The sequence below is a fragment of the Protopterus annectens genome, chromosome 3.part0 (genome assembly GCF_019279795.1).
Source record: "Protopterus annectens isolate FY-2018-M chromosome 3.part0, PAN1.0, whole genome shotgun sequence".
Taxonomy (NCBI): Eukaryota; Metazoa; Chordata; order Ceratodontiformes; family Protopteridae; genus Protopterus; species Protopterus annectens.
In genome coordinates, this window is record NC_056731.1 from 95,614,915 (window position 1) to 95,636,690 (window position 21,776).

The 21,776-nt window shown below is 39.0% G+C and overlaps 1 protein-coding gene across 1 annotated transcript in view; it reads left to right on the forward strand.

Annotated features, from left to right (window-relative positions):
* PITRM1 (pitrilysin metallopeptidase 1) overlaps positions 1-21,776 on the forward strand; it is a 1,418,909-nt gene that overhangs the window by 60,801 nt on the left and 1,336,332 nt on the right. Inside the window, exon 2 of the mRNA XM_044064598.1 lies at positions 16,737-16,830. Coding sequence (XP_043920533.1) covers positions 16,737-16,830 — 94 coding nt within the window. The remainder of the gene's footprint in view (positions 1-16,736; positions 16,831-21,776) is intronic.

A 21,776-nucleotide genomic window follows, 5' to 3' on the forward strand; every position in this document is an offset into this window, starting at 1 on the left:
GATTTTACATGATGTCATGTTGTCGCCTATCCCTGTGCCTGATTTCAGATGATATGTTTTGTGTCACCTACTGCTATGACTGTCAGGCATGTTCACAGTATAGCTTCCATGAAGAAGATGCATCCTATTACTCACTTTTAGACAGCATTTCTTCAGTCACTTCTAAAACCAGACGTTCAGACCCCCGAACTCTCTTCCGGAGGATCTTTTTGGCCCTGCAGGTCAAGCTGTATTCAGCTGAACTAGGTGTTCTTCATGGTGCAGCAGATGTGGCCCCAGATATTTTATCTTTACCATCAGGAGCTGGAAAGCACCTTTTTGGCAGAATTTTTCTGATCATGCTCTGGACTCTTTCTCATTAGGCTTGGTTTGAGCTCTAGTCACCTGTGCCATTGGTCAACCAATTGACATTTGCGTTAGTGTTGGTAATACCTCTGGGATAGATGGCCTCTGTCTTGCTTGCTCCATTGTCAGCATTGCTGGTGCCATAGACTATTTTGACCTTGTACCCTGTGCGGTGGTTTCCAATGTTGGTCAGTGGCTCGTATGTCTTTCTGGGTCAACCCCAATCCCCTTTGTTTTTGGACTGAGTATGCCATCCAAAGCGTCAGCTTTCTAGCCCTTGATGAGGGTGCCTGCCAAAACGAAAGCATCGGTGGCCATTTTGGCCTCAGGAATTGGCACAGTCTCAGTCACAACAATGAGGCTGAATTTTCAGGTCTACAACTTAGGGCCAGTACTAGTTGTCAGTTCCTTAGGTTTGAAGGCTTCCGTGTTGTGTTTGGGGGTTGTGACCAGTCCCTGGGGTTGCAATGTAGGCTTGGAATCATTTCTTGCTGCATTTGCTGCCCCCTTCCCCTTTTGCCAGGGACAGAGAAATCTGGGGTTCTTAACAAGATGCCTAGTTACAAGTTACATGCAGCCACAGTCTTCCTTCTTGGACTGTTCCCATTCAAGCCACTTGAGGCTTTGTGCAAGAGTAAGCACATTAGTTCCTCTGAGGAGTCCCTCCCATGCTATATGCAGATGACAATCATGGTTTCCCCCTTTACTGTCTGACCTCCAAAGTTGAGGAGGTAAAGCTCATCAGAAATAAAGTTAAAGGACCCAAAGACACCCCTGAGTCAGAGTACATCCTGGTTGAGGCCTTACAGTCTCTGAGTTGTCTTCATGCATGGCACCACCAACTGGCAAAACTGTCAGGTGAGTAATTTGTAATGAATGGAAGAACCTGGGTGTGGTGGTAACTATACAGAAATGACCAAAGAAGGTCCTTCAGCCAATCAAGGATTCTACAAGCAGGTGGCTGACTGTTATTGTTTCAGCTGCACTTGAAGGATTTCAAGCTGTAGTCCAAAGCCATTTTTTTGCCTAACAGAGAGCCATGGGTTCTTGACAGATTAGAGAAGCACACGTCTTCATACTCCACTTTCTCCTTGAGGACACTAAACTGTTTAATGCACGTGTTATGATTCCAGAGGGAGGTGCTAGTCATGTCCAGCTATTCTGTGGAGGAGTTGCTAGACTTGGAATCCAAGACCATGGAACATTTTTAGGTGATAGCTACCAACACTTTAGGTGACCAGACCATCTATTCACCTTTTGTAGTGCTGTGGATGGTTCAGCTAAGGTGATGGGCATTAGGTCTCATTTCAGACACCATGTGTTTCTCTACCTGACCATAATTGCAGAGAACTCTAAGGCCAAATATATGACTGGCCTATTTGATGGAACTTTTCCCTTCAGGCAGCATGAAAAAACAGAGCTTGGGGAAGCAAGAAGGTAAGTGATGCCCCCTGCAAGGTTGAGATGAGATGTCAGGCTGTACAACATCCGTTTTCTAGAACGGAATGGAACCTCTGCCAGTTTTGACTTCTGTGGCCCCGACAGGACAACTTCAAGAGGTTCTGAAAAGCTAAGGAAAGGATGCAGTATTTTTTTAGAGTAGCCATGTTCCTTGAGGAGATGGTTTCCATCAGAATAACCAGAAATTCAGCAGCCTCCCTCTGGAGGGTAACTTTCAAATACCTATAATCTTTTCTGTCTGGTCCGCTTGGAAAGACAGTTAGAGTTGTCTATTTCCCCAGTTTTTTTGTAGTGAGAGGCTATCACTTGCAACATGTGGGTAAAAGACATAGTATCCTGTGATTATTGTATACCATTCCCTTCCTGTTTCCTCAAACTGCCAATTCTTCCATTCTCTAATGTCTCTTCCTAGCAGAAAAATGCAACCAAACTAGTGGCCCAGACTCTGATATAGAAAACAAGTTATCAAAGAAGTGCTACATGATCATAAAGAGCACAGTTAATCTGGGTTCTTTAATGCCCGAAAAAAGACAAAGTATCTCCAGCACCTACTTCACTTGAGTAGTTTAAATCAATATGCCATAAAAAATCCCTTTCACGTGATTGCAGTGCAGTCTTTCCCTACTTGTCTGTCTGAAGGACCCTGCATGGGTTTCCTTGGGCCTTCTAGACGCATACATATACATCAAAATTGCCAAGAACTTAAGAGGTCCTTTCCCTTAAAGGAACAGATCCTTTTCATTTCAGGACACTGCCATTTTGGTTTCCTCATAGCTCCACTGGGTTGTTTGCCAAGTACATGCTGTGGCTGCCCTCTCTTTCAAGGACTTCCCTTACCTGGATGGCTGGGTCATTTTCAGCCAGCAAAATGCAGTCTGGTTGCTTTCTATGACTTTCTTCAAGTTTTTCTAGTCCTTTCTAGTAACAGTGAATCTTACCAAGTCTTGTTTGGTGCCCATTCAATTGATTTTTCTTGATAGGATGCACACTATGGCCTGCAGAGCATTCCTGCTACAGACAAGGCTGACCTTGTCAAAACCACAATTATGCAAATAATATGCAAAGTTGTCCCTGCAACTCTGTCTTCAAGCTGTGTGACTCCTAGCAACCATAATCTTTGTGGTACTGCACCCCCATCCCATGCTTCACGAGAGTCCAGCAATAGACTCTCCAAAGTACAACATAATCAGTTTGTAGACCTACTAGATGTTCCAGCCTGTATATCTGACAAGTGCAATGAAGATTCTTCTTTGGTGGACATAATCAGATTTCTCTCAGGGCAGACCCTTTACAGTGTGACCCATCTGATCAGACTGTTGGGTTTTTGAGCTGCTTGTCTGATGCATACTGAAATAGCTTGCTCTCCCAGATGCACATGTCCTGTATAGACCAGCTTCCCTCCAATCTGTCTTTTGCTACTATAATACTAGTAAATATCTGTTATGCAGCTAAATGCTCCACTCTCTCTAACTTTTTTCTAATTTTATTTCTGTTTTTACTAGCAATCTGGTTATCATTCTTTAGTACCTTATCAGTGCCTTTTGACATCAACTTCTTTTGTGTTTTTGTTTTAAGTAGTCAGCTGCCCAATCTTTGAGACCTTTTCCTTCAAGGTCCTGTACCTTAAAGTGTTATGTTAGTACTGGAATAGGATTACTGACGTTAGACTTTAAAATGATTGCTTTAGATTTTAGGAAACAGGTTCTTGACAACATTAATGTTTGCTGTACAGGTGTTAACTGTCCTTTTCCACCAACTCAGTGGTGCCTTTTTTCCTCCAGCAGGGATGAGAAGAGTAAAAGTTTAAAAATGTCTCCAAGTTTGGACACAGCCCCCTACCCCGTGGTTGGTTATTTGTCTAGGTGTTGTACATTTTGACATCAGGCTGTCAAATATGCAAGACCTTTGGACAGAGGGCTCTCTGACAGGAAAAGTAAATTAGTTTTGAAAGATGATCATCTTCTTGATCCTGGTGGAGACAACAAAAAGGACAGGTTCTGTGAAGAAAAAGCAGACCTAATAAAAGAAATGCAGATGATGTGGCTTCATCATCGGTGCTTAAGACTTTGAGTGGTTTCTCCTTCCAGGTCAGGTTCAACCCCCCCCTATCGTTCTTTGGATCTGTTCTACAGTCCATTTTAAGTATGGATGAGACACCACCAGGGCAGTTAACCAAGTCGCCTGAGGAGTTGAGGGCACTCTTGGATCCCTTCCCACACTCTTTCAGCTTCCTCAATTAGGTCCTTTATGTCCATCCAGGAGTGAGTTTGACTTGAAACAGGATCTCATGATGCAGGCCTGTGCTTCATTTTATCCTCCTTGACCCTGAGGGTGGAGAGGATACATCCAGTTTTCCTGACCCTTGCTGCTTCTCGGGCCCATCATTTAGCGCTGGTGTGTTTGGAACTAAAGGTCAGTCTGGAATCTGTCTGTTGCTTTGACTGGTACTGGTACTTCTACCTCAGTACCAGAGTTACTGGATCTGTCCCACTCAACACTCTGGTTTCTGAATCTGAGTGGGACTGAACCACCCTTGCAATCAGGGTCCTGTGCAATCTAGGTGTTGGGACTGATTTCCTTCTACGAGGCTGGCTGTGTTGTTGGAGTCAGGAGTCTTCCCTTCAACTGGAGCCATTCCTTCTTTAGGAGGAATAGTGCCCTGGCTGGAATAGTTCCCAGGCTGGGAAGTGATGTATCTTGGATCCAGTAGACATCTGATTCTTTTGAGGTCATGGGAAGAATAATTTATCTCCTTCACGGTTCACAGTTTTACCCTTGGTCACTCCTATTATTGCTGTTTTTGAAGATAGGTGAAGGCTGCCAGCCTAGCCAGATAGAATTTTGTAGATAATTCTGTCATTTGTAAATATTAATATAAGCCACAGGCTTGTTCTCTTAAATGGGAAAAATGGTGTTAAATATGGAACTGCAAAAATGTAACAGTGCACTCTGCTGTAACAAAGCTGACAAGTCAATTCTTTGATGTCAAAACTCGGAGCTGATATGTCTGGATGAAGGAATTCTGCCTATTGTTTTGAGGCCAGAGTTAATGGCTAGAATTTGCATGTATAATTTCTTTTATTGCTCTGGTTCCTGACTAGCTGCAAGATCAAACGGGCTATTAACCTCTGAGAGTCTGTTAGCCTGGGAACCAGAAAGAAATGATGTAATCTGAAATGAATCAGTGGTACTGTGTTATCAATTTAAGGACAGAATGAATGAGAGTATTAGAGCATTTGTCTTGAGAACATCCGACATCACCAGCACTGTCTGTATCTATATGTAAGTAGGATCTTGGACTTTAGTGTTTCTCTTAGTCTAATCTTTTTAAATCCTAGCTATTTCTAAGTGTTTTTCTGTGATGTCAGAACTTTTCTACTGTATTATTTTAAACATTTCTATGTGATCTCTGAACTCTTGACTAGCACTGTGTAGTAAGAAATATTGTCTTGTGTTTTTATTATTTATTATTGAATATTTTTAAACCTTTCAACTGTGGCTGTTTTGTGTAGAGATAATTTAAGCTCCAAGAGTACATTGCATGTATATAGTGATACTGTACCAAGTCACTCCAAGTAAGCTTTGCTGTTTAGTCACACTTACCATTTGGATAATAATATTGCAGAGTAATAATTGGACACCCTTTAATAAGGGCCTTTGAATAGCTGATAAATATTAGCTGGGTGGTGGCAGTGCTTTCTACCGTATAGTCTGGGTAAAAGGGGCACAGCTGGAGAACCTGTGCCAGCCTTCCCCAGGAGTGTGTGGTTGTATATAACTCTTATCTCAAAGTCTGTGTGTGTCAGCTACATGGGCAGAGACACGAAGCACTGGTTGGACAGAGAGGGTGCTGGAGGTTTTAGCTTGCCCACTAGGCTGAGATCTGGACCCTATAGCTGTGCCAGTAGGGAGTCTTATTGGGGACCTGGAGAGAAAGGGAGAAACCAGGCCCAGACTGACTGATCTCTTTGTGCTCTTAAGGGAAATTGTACTTTGCTATGTGTGCACTTATTATCCTTTCCATTTGTGAAAAAGATCTAATTCAGAATTGTCACAGTGCTGTTTATTTCTGCTTTACCTAAAGGGAAAGTGACTGGATGTGCCCGGTGGACCTTCAGGGCACTTTCACATTGAGATTGCCCCAGTATACAGGAGCTTTCTTGACTTCCAAGTTAGGAGTCCATCACAGTCTGTTCAGAGCACTTTTTTCTTTCACTCCCATCACAGTCCCTCTGCGTACTCGCTGTGTGCATGGCTGTAGTCGTAGCACATATCCAACTCCAAGGGACCAGGGTGTTTACATATTTAAACAATTGGCTCCTGGTTGCCCCATTGGTGGCATGATGCAGTAAAACATCATGTCCAAATGACCATCAAAAGGTTTTGTACCATACATTAGCTACATTTAGAACTCTGTCTCTGACCCAAGGAAGCACCAGTGCCTGTGTAGAGAAAATGTAATCACTCTGTATTAAACCCAGCGCCATTTTCCTAGATGATCCTAACTATCAGACTTTGACTGGGAAACCTATGCCCCAACTAGTGCACAAGCACAGTTATTCCTGGACTTTGACTAATTGTTCCACAGCATTTCTATTGACAAGAGTACCCACAAGGGGGATCAGCATCTTGCATCGTGTCCATACTAATATTAGGGCATTTTACACCATCCTATTCATATCTTCATCACTTTTTGGGTCTTACCATAAAGTCATCTGCTTTGAAATAAAATTTAAACCAGAGACCACTTCCAGCTAAGGTACCTTCAAAAATTTTGCTAAGACAAACTACTTACTCCCTTGAGATCCTTTGGTAAGCTTCAAATCCCCACCAAAACCAGTTAAAAGCATTGACTATTTGTAAACGTATATTAACACAGTATACCAGCATGTAAACAGATGCACTGATTCTTGCTGTTCCCAGTAGGAACAAATACAGGGCAAACCTTGAAATAAAACCAAAGGGTGGAACCATAATATCAACAAGCTTTACGCAGTAAAGGGAAGAAAATGTTGACAAAAGTAGGAAGAGTAATTCTCAAAATGATAGACTATGTTTCAGTGAAATAAAAGACCACTCAGGAGCTTAATAAAATCCACCACAGATAAGTTTGAGGCTAAAATGGTCACCCAAGCCAAAGACAATCACAAGGCCTTTTTTTATTGATGTCCATAATCTCAAGCACAAAGCAGCAATGCACTGAGCTGAATGTGATAGATGTTACCTACACTTGCGATGATATTATAGCTAACCTGCTCTCCAATAAATGCAGCACAGACTTTTACCCCTGTCTTCTCGGCTCCAGCTATCACACAAGACCAAGTCATGAAAGCACTATCAGAAGCTAAAAATACTGCATTAATGGATCCTAACAATATCCATGGATGTATCTTAAATAGCCTGAAGCATGATTTAGCCACTTCCCCCAACAACACTCTTCACCTTTAGCCTCCATACAGGTTTTGTACCAAGCAAATGGAGAGCAGCTACAGTTATTTCCTTACGTAAAGGAGGACCTTCCACAGACAGACAAGTCTGGCCAGCCTCCTATGGAAAGAATTATCATGGGACTAATCCGTAAGGACATAGGTACCTTCAAACACCAGACACATCTCCGTTTTCATTTTGGATATGTCAAGGGGGGGGTCAAGCTTACTCATCCTGGTGGACTTCTTTGAAAAGGTCACCAAAGCAATGAATGCAGGTAAAACAGTACACACCTCATACCTTCACCTGGCCAAAACTTTTTGACACTGTCCCAAATTTGGGCATAGTAGAAAAGTTAAATAAATTAGGAATAAACCCCTATGGCACTTGCTGGATTGCGAGCTGGCTCAGTATGCAGAAGATAAAACTAGAGGAAGCTACCACCACAAAGAGACCAATCACCAATGCAGTCTTTCAGGGTTCGCTACCAGGACCTCTCCTGTTTGGCATCTACTTTTCTAAAGTAAAAGTCGATATCACAGGGCTCTGGCTGACTAAGCTTGCAGATGACTGCAACCTGGGAGCAGTTATTGAATCCCAAAATTCTTGGCAATCCTGAAGAAAGTTTGGCCTATACAAATAACTGGTGCCATAATTATTGACTGAAATGAAATGCCAAAAAATGCATTATCATATCCTATGGGAAGTGTCTACCCTTGGGGAATGCCACATTGACAATACTGCCCTGAGAGTTGACACAGTTGTTCGAGATTTAGGAACTTATGTGGACAGTAATGTAACATTCAACCAACATTTGTCCAATATCATGAGTGTCCTTCTGTATTGTGCTGCTAGATCTACTGGATCTTCCACAAAGATTCCTTACTAAAAGGATCCAAGGCCTAAACAATATGTTCTATATTGACTGCCTCAAAACCCTGTGACTGTACTCTCTATCCTGAAAACTGCTAAGAGGTGACCTGTCACTGGTATTCAAGGCATCCTCCAACTGAATAATGATGGACCTACTGTACATCAGCAAGTCCAAATGGCATCATACGATTATCGACCATGGGATCGATAGAGCCAATCTAACATCAAATGGGATAGGTTTATTCAAGCACTAAAAGGGAAATGGATAAGACATAAAATGACTTGTAATGGCAGTTAGCCTAATACTTACCTATGAACCTACAAAAAGCCCGCAATTACCTCCAGATTTGTGTGTCCTTTGGCATTGCAATCACTGTTGAAAAGTCTCGGCTACGGCCATCTCAGTGCTTGCAGTTCATCAGCTGCCATCTGGACATGGTTTGACAGGTATTATCCTTCACTCCAGAAGGAATTCATACTCCTCACAAGATAGTACTGGATCTTCTGCAGTGCGTCATATCCCCAGCTTATCTGTCCTGGGGGTCCTGGGTCTAATGACTTCTTGTATTCTGATGGTTCAGTTTGCTTGACACATTATATTAGGGTGTTACACTGATTTACTGTGCATTTCCAGGTTTAGTGCTTCCATTGGCACCTTCATCCTTAAAGGGCTGTTGTCATGATTACATCTAGAATGTTGTAGTAGCTGGTGATTCTGACCCAACAGACAACTTGGACAGATGGAATGTAAAAGAAATTATGTACTTGGCATAACTCTGCATCTTTTCATTCTGTCCCATACGACAAGACTCCCACCATCCCCCAGCCGTCTGCTGTTGAAGGTTCCAAAGGAACCTTACTCTGTCCTAGTGGCTTAAGCAGCAAACTGTCTCTGAGGGAAGCTAGTCTAGAGTGGGCAGGTGCATTGTAGAAAGGAAACCATTTGAAGAGGAGCACTAGCCATGTCAGTATGGACCCAAGTGGCTTGAAGTCCCAGAAGTCATATCAGATGGATGGGAATGAAACTATCCAGAATTATGGTAAGTGACTTCTATTTGCAGTATTTTCAGAAATCTTTCTATTAACAATGACTAGGCAAACTTCTAGGAGCCACTTGGGATATGCAAAAGACTGTGTTATCCAAAAGTCATCACAGTAAACTTCAGATAAGAAAGTTCAAACTTTTTTTTTAAAAAGGAGCTACAATAAAATGAGCTCTTGAGTACCTGATTACTGAAATAATAGAGAGTGTCTGTTTATTCCTATAAACATTGTTGTGATACCAGTCCTATGTAACAAAATTGTGGAAACTACAACCAGATGCTAATATTAATAAAGCATTCCAAAGAAAAAAACGAAGGCAGATGTAGGAGCAAATAAATTTAATGCAGACCAGGATTAAGCACTTTCGTAAACAAGTTACTTCATCAGAATCAAATTGCTAAAAGCACACCTCATCCTTTTGTACCCCTCCCCATTATCACATGATGCATCATTGCCTCTAATAAAAACTCTTAAAGCACCAATACACACTAAATGTTGAAACAAACTAAACCATAAAATGAAAACAGTCACACACCACAAAAATTCATAATACGTAATAAACTGAACCACAATGATGCCTAAACCTTGTAATGCATTTAAAATCAAAAAGTGATAATAATAATAATGTGGACTATGTCAAGGAACATTAAATTAAAATAAAAAACTAAACCCAGTTTATACCACATAAGACTTGAGCCTTAGTATACTGGCTGTAGACAGTCCTCATTTAAGCCTGGATGGTTAGTAGGCTCAAGTCTTGTGTGGTATAAACTGGGTTTAGTTTTTTATTTTAATTTAATGTTCCTTGACTTATTCCACATTATTGTTATCATTTTTATTTTAAATGTATTACAAGGTTTAGGCATCATTGTGGTTCAGTTTATTATGTATTATGAATTTTTGTGGTGTGTGACTATGTTTTCAATTTATGGTTTAGTTTGTTTTAACATTTAGTGTGTATTGGTGCTTTAAGAGTTTTTATTAGAGGCAGTGATGTATCATGATACTGGGGAGGTGTTCAAAAGGATGGTGTGCACTTTTAGCAATTTTATTCTGATGAACTTGTTTACGAAAGCGCTTAATTCTGGTTGCATTAAATTTATTTGCTCCTACATCTGCCTTTGTTTTTTTCTTTGGGACTGCTCTGCTGTTTGTGCTTTGGATTTTTGTGTTCAGTGTTTTCGTTATTAATAGAGCATTATTAGGTACAGCACGAAAGTTCTGGAGTGTTGTTCCGATTTAGGTTTTAAAGGAAGACCAGTGCCTTTGTCAGCAAAAGAGAACTTTTAAAATGTTAGTTGGAATGTCCTTCCGCAAATGAACGTGAGATCTGCCTTTAAACCCCCATGCACCTACCAGTGTTTCTAAGTCTTTTAATAGACAATGCAAATATACAAACAATGGAACTTCATTGTGTTTGCAACTTTATAGAAGCCTTTATGGGTTAAAGATTTGATTGTAATTTCAGACATTGTTGCATATGCAGCTACTTTTTTTAATGCAAGTCTTTTTATTTGGGGGAAAACTGTCAGGAGACCGTCCCAAAATTCATCAGCATTTTTATGTAATACAGACAAAAAACAACTATGAGATGCTTATATTCTTTAACCTTTAAGCATTACAGAAAATGTATTTATTTTTTTGATAGTAATATATTAGTTTTGTTATATTGTGATTGATAAAAACTGAATTAAAAAAAAAAAAGAAAATGTTACGTTTAACAGATCATGTTAAATTAGATCCAAGTAAAGGTGATTACAGTAGTCTTTTGGAGAAGCATGAATTTGACTTTTTTTTGTTGATTTATTTACATGTTTTTAGATGGTATTGTTTTTAATAAATGGTATGCTTATTGTTCAATCTTGATCAGAAGATTTTTAATTATATTATTTAAACAGATTATTTTTTAATTGTTCTGAATATGTTTCTTTGTGCACCGGTGAGATGAAAGTGCTTAATAAAGTTTTAGCTGTTTACTTTTGCATTTGGCATTTTTTGCTTTTCTGCTGTCAGTTTGTTGTACCACTTCTAGCTTCTTACAAGCCAAACTACTAAATAACAATGCATGGCATGGCATGGCATGCCTATTGCAACTTCACTTGAACAGAAATCTAGCAATATTTCCTCATTTATTTATTTTTTCATTGGAGGAATGCCTGCAAATCGTCATGGTTGTGTCATTGAAAACCAGCTAAAATGTATACCTGCAAGTGAAAGGTGGCCAGCCAAAAAACTTGCTGTGCTATATAAAACCAAGACATTTCCCAGAGATAGCGTTGGGGTATCCACATGAAAATAATGTTTCTTGTAATCTCTCTTATATTTACTTCACGTACTCATTAGCTTGTCTGCTGTCATGGAAGACAAACTAGAAGAAGCTTACAACAGAATATGTGGATTTGTTGCCGCCTTACCCATAGTAATGCCCTCCACTGTCTTATGGAAGAGCATTCAGTGGGTAGATGTGAATGAGAATGAATGAAGTTAATGAATGTGTGAATTTGCTTTCTTAATTGCTACTGCTTAAACAGGACTATAAGATTTTGTAATCCAGTAGCTTTACTTTGTGCCCTGAATTTGTTAATAATGTGCACTCTGTATAGGGTCAAACCATATTTATCCTAACAAAGCTAGAAAGCCTAGTGCTGTAACCCTCATCCTACCCACCGTTCTCTATGGTGCACCAATATTTGCCAGCATCCAACAGTCTTATTTAAACAAGCTCGAACAGCGCTACAACAGGTTCATGAAATTTGCAGCCAGTCTCTCCCATACACCACTATCTAGTAGTTGGGACACCTCCAGTGGCTCAGACTATCCACCATCTCATACACTCTCCACTCCCTACTTGTTCATAAGCTATTGTAGGCCAAATAACTGTATATTTCTAACTAACCTAATGCAGTCTTAACACTCAACTAGAACTCTCTGCTTTTCTGACAAAGCCCTACTAGTTATTTCCAGTCCTAACAGCTTGGCTGGCTGCTCCCTGTACTCTCACATAGTGTAGTGCACAAACCTTGGAACTCTATCCCCCTTACAGTTAGACAAGAACCATCAGTAAAGTCTTTCAAATTTCAGCTAAAAACTCATGGCAGTACAAATGCACTTCGCCAGATTAAACCATTCTTCTCTCCTCGAACTGCATTCCTTGCTGAATTCTTAATTCCTTCTAAAACAGAGTGACTGCATAAAATTACAACCTACAGTATGTCTGAATGCTATATCAGCAATATAATGAACTACCACCAATGTAAGACTCTGCTTGTTTGTATAGTTACACTGAGTTTTTGCTGTCATTGTTTATGCATATACTATGTAAAACTGCCACTTCCCATGTTTAAGTATAGAATATCTTCTGTGAGATGCCACTGTCAACGTTCAGTTGTGTTGTACTGGAGCTTTTCTCCCCATGCCTTCACTGAAAATGGGTCCGGAGCCCATTTAGACCTTCTCTTTAAACAAAAGCAATCAATTGATAAATAAGTTTAAGGTGAGAGAAACCTGATCATAATTCTTTGTAGTACATGGACCTTTCGTTGTCCCAATATAGTGCCAGTTACAGAAAGAAAAGTGTAAGAGTGCAGCATTTTACAGTCTTGAAAGCTTGCAGTAATGTATAAAATAGGGTTCACAAACATTTTATCCTTTATGGGAATACTTCCTTTATGGGAGTACACCATATCCCTCAAGAAACTGGTAACTATCACTTGCTGTTGTACAGAATAGTATTCCGGAATCTACTATGTTGGGAATGCCCCATTTTGTTGTGCACCTTTGAAAGCTGTTAAGATTAGGGTTTGTTAGTACATAGCCAGCTTATTTGCAGATTTTAGAGCAAATTCAGCAGGCTTCATTTATGCATACCATAGCAGTATATCTTAAAAGATCTGTCACTGCATCCCCTGCTTATTTTGTTGGAGAGGTTCTCTTCCATTCCAAGCATATTGGATTGCAAGGAAGATGTCAGCTGTATTTTAGTGTTGTGCTTTTGATGAGAATGTTACTGCTTAAGAGTCTATTACTTGCCTCTTGTTTGATCGCATTGCCTTTAATTGTGTGAAGGTCCTTCTGCTGTACATTTCATATCCATTGTTATGGAGTCTGATAAAGAGGTTTTAGTTTACTTTGGGAATCTCGTAAATACCTTTCATTTTTCATACAAAGATGTATATTATAGATTTTTTAGAGGTAACACTGCTCACTTTGCAATATATCGCTCCTGATAACTTGGCTTATTAAGGTTTTATTTTTACGTAACCATTTTCATCATTTATACACTGAAAACCCTCGTTTTAATTTATACAGGACCCTATATTGGCATAGCCGTCAAACTGCTGACTTCATATTTCCCTTACACTTTCAAGGTTTAACTTGCATCTTTTTCATTATTAGCATAATGTTTTTATGCTCCTATATAATTTAAATGCATCTACGACTTATTTTAACTAAGTAATACCTCTTCCTTTATAATGTGATCATGTTAATTTTTATTGTAGCTAGTTTTATATGCACTTCCTTGCACAAGTTGTTAATAATGCTGGAGGGGTATTTCAGAACACTTAGTGTCATTTTTTTTTTTTTTTTTTTTTAATAAATCAAAAGATAAAAAGGTCAAACAAACCATTGAGTTAAAAAACAGCTAAGCTAGGGTCTTTACTGTATAAACCAAAACAACTAGAAAATTAGTCCAAAATATTAACTATTGTAAATACAGCTGCCACAGACAAAAGCTCCACAATGAGGTAGATAATTCCCACAAAATGTATTATCTGTCTAGTGCCTCAACACAAAAACTTTGTGTGTATATTCTTCACTCTATAAAACCTTAATCCCATGGGCCTCCAGTATAGAAGGTTTATGTAAATGACCCCCTTAAGGACATGCCAGTGTTTCCACTTAATGGCTTCTGAATGCCTATGATTTTTTTTTTACTTTTTACATCATTATGGGTGCATTCAAATCAATAAAGCCAAACCCCACTAACTGTAGACATGTGTCTTTGGGCCTTTTTCGAACTTGTCAGTATGGTATAACCAGATTACTTTAGCAACATAGAGCATAAAATCAGGCCTGATGTCCATAAACATCAAGGTGCATGAAAAATATCTCCATTGACACCAAATTAAAGGATGACAAGGTCACACAGATAAAACATTCAGTAAAAAAAAAACTGCAAGAAGGACAAAGGCAAGCTAGTGTGTGTGTGTGTGTGTGTGTGTGTGTGTGTCTGTCTGTGTCAGTGTCAATATATTTGTTAGATGTTTATGTATTTATATATATATATATATATATATATATATATATATATATATATATATGCAGACATATCTCTATGCAGATGTGTGTATAATATATGTTTGTGGGTGCCTTGTAAAAATGGACCCCAAACCCTGACAGTTTTATGGTATTATAGTACTAGTTATCAATAACTTGCAGTCAAGTCTGTTGGAGTAAAATTGTGCATTTATTTATTTATTTTTTCATTTCGGCAGACACATGGTGGCATGTCATGCCACATGACCTTTTATCATTACTTGTTTAATTACTACTGCTGCTGTTAAATTCATTCTGTTTTTGCAAATTCTAAACTTGGACCACAGTCATCCTGTAGTGAGTTGCTCATTATGCACAGGTTATGATATTTACTCATAAAACTTAAAGTACTATACATTTCTTTAATTATACAACCTGTTTATCTACTGCATCCATCCTTCCCTGTAATGGAATCCTGCTTTAGAGCGCTGACGAGAATATGCAGTGTGTGATACAAAAGGGAGCTGTGCACCTGAGCCCATGTTTGGCTTTTACAGTAAAGGAAGTCACAGCTTTCGAGTCTCAGGTTGGTCTTTGATGTGATCTACTGTTCCTGTAAGTGTATTTTCTAAAGAACAGATTCTTAATGCAGGTAGAAAAGTGGTTTTGTGAGCAGACTTTGAGACCTCTCACTTTTCTGTTCAGTACATTTGAATATTTAAGTTTTTTTCATGTTATCAGGATTGACTGGCAAAGGTTTAAAGAAGCTAGTAGAATTTTTGGACTGAAGAAAAGGAGTTTATACAAAGATACATCTTTTGATCAGAATTGTGGTTAAATTATGCATTTGAAGGAGCTTATATAAGCGCAGTTAGGGAGGTTCCAGGTTTTTTTACATAGCTAAAAATATTCTGTTCCATGATCAGCTGTCATCTCGGTAATAAAGAATGAAAAGGCTGGATGGTTTGCAAACATGGTGGCTAAAAAAAATATAAAAAGGGGGAGGGTTCAAGTTGGAGATGTTTTTGGTGGACTAGAGGTACTAATCCAGAATTAGATGCTGGTATGGTAAAGCCAGAAGTCTCTGCAACTAGGCTTAAAACTTTATACAAGTTTGTGTTTATTAATGCACAGAAAGCTAATCTTTGGTTACTTTTAAGTGATTGTTTTCTATCTCATTTTCTGGATATTTAGTGACTCCTAAGCAACACGTCTGCCAAAATTGACATCTGTTGATGCTGTCATTTCAGTAAATTTTTAATTTCACTAGAGGATGTTGTGAAGGAGCTTTGCTCCACTTAATGCATTTTATTAACTCTAGGCATGATAAAAAACAATTAAGTGCAAGTCAGCAGAAGGAGTTCATTAACTCACAATCAAGTCTGTTGGAATGACTGCGCTTTTTTTTTTTTTTATTTCAGCACAGATTTGACAGCATGTCAAATCACAGTTTCATTTGCTTGTACTAAAATAATTTTCTATCTAGTTTCTCATTTGGCTTTTGAGATAGTTACAATTGTGTTATTGTTGTTTAAACTTTGAACTCCTTATTTTGTGAAATAATTTTAGTGTGTATTTGAGAGTGACTTTGGGTTTGTTTTATGACATTCTCAGCTGTTTGTGTATGTGATTGTTTTACTTCCTTGTAGTTCTAATTTAAATGTAACTAGTACTAAAATGTACTACTGTGGAAGTCAGGGAGATGAGTCTTTTGACATACAGTATTGAGAGCAGGAGCAGTTTGTGATCGCTGAACTGCCTTTTTATAGACAATTTGTAACGTACAGAGATAAGAGTCTTAACAGAAACATTAATGGTAGTATTGAGTGGATATAGGATTTTTTCACTGATTACAGAAAAGAAGCCAAATATTAAAACAGATGATTTATGTCTATACACATACATTGATCACTTGTGTGTTGTGAAATGTTTATTTTTAATGAACACTATATTCTTAATTGTTATTATGATAAAGGGGTCATATTATTACATGCTTATGATCTTTCATATTTTATCACCTGAAAACTTTTAGTGATATGGAGACATTTTTTCTGTTTGTGATTTATTCTGATTTCCTAACAAGGTAATCTAATAAAATTGCAATGATACAAATATTCATTCTGATTTACCAAAACCCAAAGTATCCAAAATGTCTGTGCAGTTTGAGAGTCTAGTGATGGAATGTAACCATAAAAATTTACTCCACATGACTTGCAAAAAATTTGTACAATTTCAATAACACTAATATGATACTAATTTGAAAGGTTACTATGCAACATGCTGATTAGTGACAGTAGTTGTGTATATAATTAATAATCGCTCTTTTTCAGGCTTGCGTTCAGAAGATGGAATAGCAATTCCATGAGTAACCGAGCATTAGGATATAATGTTGGAGAAGAGATTCATGGATTCACTGTAAATAAGGTACCTAGTCTTGTTTCTGTAAATTATGCACTGAATTTTATAGCTTCCTTTGACAATGATATACTCATTTGTGTATGCACAAAATGGATAAAAAGATTTTATGTGCAAACTGAACTCCCCACTTCACAACTTCAGAGAAGTAAAATGACAAAAAGATTTTGATACTCAGATCACCACTGAAAGTTGAGAAATAATCTTGGGCACACTATGGGCTATAATAGCTGATAGGACTGGCTTTGCCTCATGACAGGCAAAGCCTCTATTTACTATAGAGTGACAACCACAGTATACTATTTGTATGACTGTAGTGGTCATATACTGTACACTTATTTTATGGTCCTGCCCTGATTTGACTCACCACCATTTTTATCAAAAGGCATTTAGCCATGCCTCTTAGGCACAGGGTGAGGACGTTTCCTTACTTGTTTTGTGTTTATTGCTTGTACCGAGGTAGTAAACGTATCATTTAGCGTTCACTGTCTTCTGTAGTTCTTTTTAGTGGCTCCAACGTTTGCTGTTCTTCATTTCTCTAGCTGCAGACTTTGTGGGATTTGTTTTTTTTTTTTCCCACAGTTTTAAATCTGCCGAGTCTACAGACTTTTTCAGGGGAGAGTTAGGAAGTCATGTTGTATTTATAGTGGTGGGAAAGCAATTGGCCCTAAATGGTGGCAAAACTTGTTACTCTCCAAAACATCTGCATTGACCCAACATTTGCAAATTGGAGAATGGAGCAAGAAAATGGCATTGCAAGTGGCAGTTTTTCTGTATGTGAAGCTGTTGCCTGTAGTAGTAGACGGTCAAGAAGAAGATGCTTATATGTTCATTCAGAATTTATCTTAGTAAGTTGGAAGTCCTGCTACTTAAGTTTCTTACCTCTATATATGCTGTTGTGATTGAGTAGTTGACAGTCGGGTCCTCTGCACAGCAGCCATCTGGCAGAAGCTGCATGTTCAGCAGCTGGGATGTCTAAAGGACTGGTACCTCAGCCTGCCACAGATCACAGAAGCACAATGCGGAGGTATTTCAGCTCTAGCTTTAGTAGGTTATGTGTCCATTTGCGAATGGAAAAGGATAAAGTAAGTGAGAAGAATAAAAGCTAGTGCTGTTGATGTTGATTTGCTAATGTCTTCTTTGTTACACTGACATTCTCAAAGGGTAAGACTTGTAAACTGTCTAGAAAGGGAGGGCTCATGAGGCAATGTGGAGGTGCAAAAGTGGCCCAGTAGGACAAGCTTTAACCGAGAAGAACTGGATTGGGTTAAAGGTTGAGGAGGGGCAAACAAAAACCTGCTTTGTAGCACATATGGATAAAGTTCTGACTATGCCTCAGATGGTCTGATTAGTGGCTTGGGTGTGCCTCTCTGGGAGGAGGGGTTTGGGACACCCACATATATGGGATTTGTCACTCCAGGGCTAAGGCAGGAATGTACCATGCTGGAAGCAGCTTGATTGTCTGTAGGTACTGGAGATAAGAAACTTGGAAAATATAATTTAAGTAACTCATAAAGTAAAAAAAAACAAACTCTGAAGTATAATGGAATGCTAAGAGGTCAGATGAGAAAAGAACTTGTAAGGTAAAGTTTTGAATGCTTACAGTTGCAATCAGTCCTATGAAAGCACTAGAGGATGAACCAAAAAGAAAAGAAGCTGGGACCTACTCTTTTCTGCAGAAAGCAGATCACAAGTTAGCCAGGCTGCTGGTAATATGATAATTTAATAGTTGCCCTTGAGTAAAGGTAAGAGAAATTAGAAGCTCCTAAACGTTTTCTAACTTTACTTTAGTCGCCATTTTGTATAAGGTCCTACTGTGTTTTTTTAAGGGACATTTGCAGTCCTAAGTATCCCAATGAGGAGACCGTCATAAGTATTCTGATAAGGGGAGATGTTGGACAATTTTTGTAGCAGTTTGTGGGAAATGCAGTACTACGTTGGGCCAGATTCCAAAAGAGTTGCTCTCAGTGTAAGTGGTCACTTACACCAAAAGCACATCTTTTGAAATCAACCCCATTGTGCTTTCTTACTCGTCTTGCTAACTGTAAATGGAAACGTTTTTCCATTTGGGCCAAAGACAAGGGCTTGGACCCATTTACTGTCCCTATTCCGACCATTCTGGACTTCCTCTCGTTGATTTTTCGGCAGGGAGCAAGTGCTTCTACGTTTAAGATGCAATTGGCAGCCATCTCCCATTTTCATGTGGGTGACGGCATAGGTTTCTTAGCATCTACAAAGTTGTGCAAAACCTTCTTACGAGGCATCTTTCTTTTAAATCCACCTGTAAAGTCTGTGGTTCCCCCATGGGATCTCACTCTAGTCTTGCAAGACTTGACGAGTCCACCTTTCAAACCTGCGGCCTCGGTTCCGTTGAAGTTCTTGTCATGGAAAACGGCCTTCTTAGTGGCTATTACTTCGGCCAAAAGGGTTTCAGAACTGCAAGCTTTGTGTATGAAACCTCCTTACCTTATCTTTCACAAAGATAGTGTCCCTCAGGACTAACCCGTCTCTCTTGCCTAAGGTTGCTTCAGAAGCAAATATAAATCAATCGATAAATCTACCAGTGTTTTTTCCAAAATTTCAGAACAAGGGAGAATACACGTTGCACAAATTGGATGTGCACAGACAGCTGCATTTCTACTTGCATAGGACTAGAGAGTTTCGCAAGTCAGACCAGTTGTTTGTCTCTTATGCAAAATCAGCCATGGGCAAATACGTCTAGAGACATTCCCTGTGACTGGGATCACATTATTTTTCAAAGAGGTAATCCCCTTCTAACTCTTGATTTACGTACTCAGACCAGTTTGCACTCTGCTTCTGGCAGTAATAGTAATGACAATATGATTGAATTTAATGGTCTTACAAAAGAGTTGGAAAATGATTTATTCAAGCTGCAGAGACTTTCGTGGCAACGTAGGCACCTTGAGGCATGCTTACATTTTAAAGTTGTACCCCGCGGAATGCGGGTCTTATGCATGCCCACGTATGGGGAACAGCACCCAATCCTGCTTAAGAAATGGCAGGATTTAAACATTGAGACTGGTTTTGGCTATATAAAACTTTTACTAGATTATTTTGCACCTATTGAGTCTACGCTACAAAAAAAGGTTGAGGCTTCACGTAAAAATATTTGTGAACGTTTCACCTCTGAACACCATATGAGGAAGCTACAGTATATATACTCGCAGGTTAATATCTTTAGCGAGAAACTGAAACTGATTAAACAAAAAAAGCTGTGTAGAGACCATAATGACTTCATGGTGGGCAATGTCTTCCTATGGCCGAGAATACATAATGGTCTATACAGTGATGCTACCATGGCAACGCACAATAGAGGAGGCGCATCTAGTACGTCATTATCGAATGACGTTAACAACGTGCACCCTAGTAGTGCACACCATGAGACTACAGCGACTACATCGACTACTTTGCCAGATAAATCCTCGGGGGAAATGCTGGGAGCCTCGCTGCTCCCTGATACAGACACTCCACCACCGAACCAACAGATGTTACGGAGCAATAGGAGGGATGACAAACTTGGTGCTTACCCTAAAGACACGACAGCTAATAATGAAGAATTGCGTTTTTTACCTTATCCGATAAAGACTCCCTATCAGGGAAGGAATCGCTCTCAGAGCAGAGGCCGCAAGAGGAGGAAGTACTCAGAAGACAGGTACGGTCCGAGGAAGGACATAATGAATTGAACAATTTACTTTTCAATTTCTCTAAGTATAGTTTAACTGACTCTGACATTACTCTATTGAACAAAGGACTGGGGTTCATACCCTCCCAGCCTAGTAAAGTGAATGACACAATTACTGATTTGAGGTTATTTGGACGGCTGTTAGCTCTGAAGGTATTTTTTAAGAATGACAATAATGCTTCTGATGGTTCAACTTTGAGTAAAATAAAAAAAAAAAGTAGCTTCACACCTCCACTTCCATGGAGTGTTGAAAGCTTTATAAAAGCATGTGAGAGAGATTTTTATACATTTTACTCTAGCAAGAAACACAAAAAATGTGAATACTTTAATATGACAAAAGATGAAATTAATTCTTTGTCTTTTTTAAAGAATGATTTGACAATAACCATCAAACCAGCAGACAAGGGGGGAGGGGTTGTGCTACTTGATACCTCAGAATATGTTAGGAATATGGGAACTATGCTAGAAGATGAGAGTACTTATAAAACAGTAACAGGGAATGAAATAACACGCATTATTACAAATGTACATGATGATTTATATGACCTCCTCATGACTGGACAAATTAGCAAGGATGTTTATGACTTTCTTCACATAGAGTCACCTCTGATTCCCTCTATTAAGGGTTTGCCAAAGATCCATAAGTGTGTTTTTCCTATACCTTTACACCCTATTGTGTCAGGGAGAGGCTGGGTTACCTCAGCAGTGTCTAAATATTTAGAATATATATTGAGACCTATAGTGAACACCATACCAACCATACTAAGGGACACCTATAATTTATTGGATGATATTAAGCAGTTGATGGATCTCCCTTTTGGGAAATATATATTTGTCTCATTAGATGTAAAAAGTTTATTTACCGTAATACCGAATGAATACGGTGTGCAGGAAATAAGAGAGGTTCTCAATAGTGATATTCACTTTAATACAGACAAACAGATTTTGGTATGCCATTTGTTGGAAATGGTCCTTAGAATAATGTCTTTGAATTTGGATGTGAATATTACCTGCAGAAATGGGGTGTTGCTATGGGCACCCTAGTAGCCAATACTTACGCCAACCTTGTAATGTTCTATTGGGAGAAACACATTTATTTAATCATCCATCTTATGAAAAGATAAAATTGTATAGGAGGTTTGTGGATGATATCATTATTCTGTGGGAGGGTGACATTAATGAGTTTCAAGACTTCCTGGTCTTTTTAGAATCCACCACAGAGTTTTTGAGATTCACAATGGAATGGTCTCCC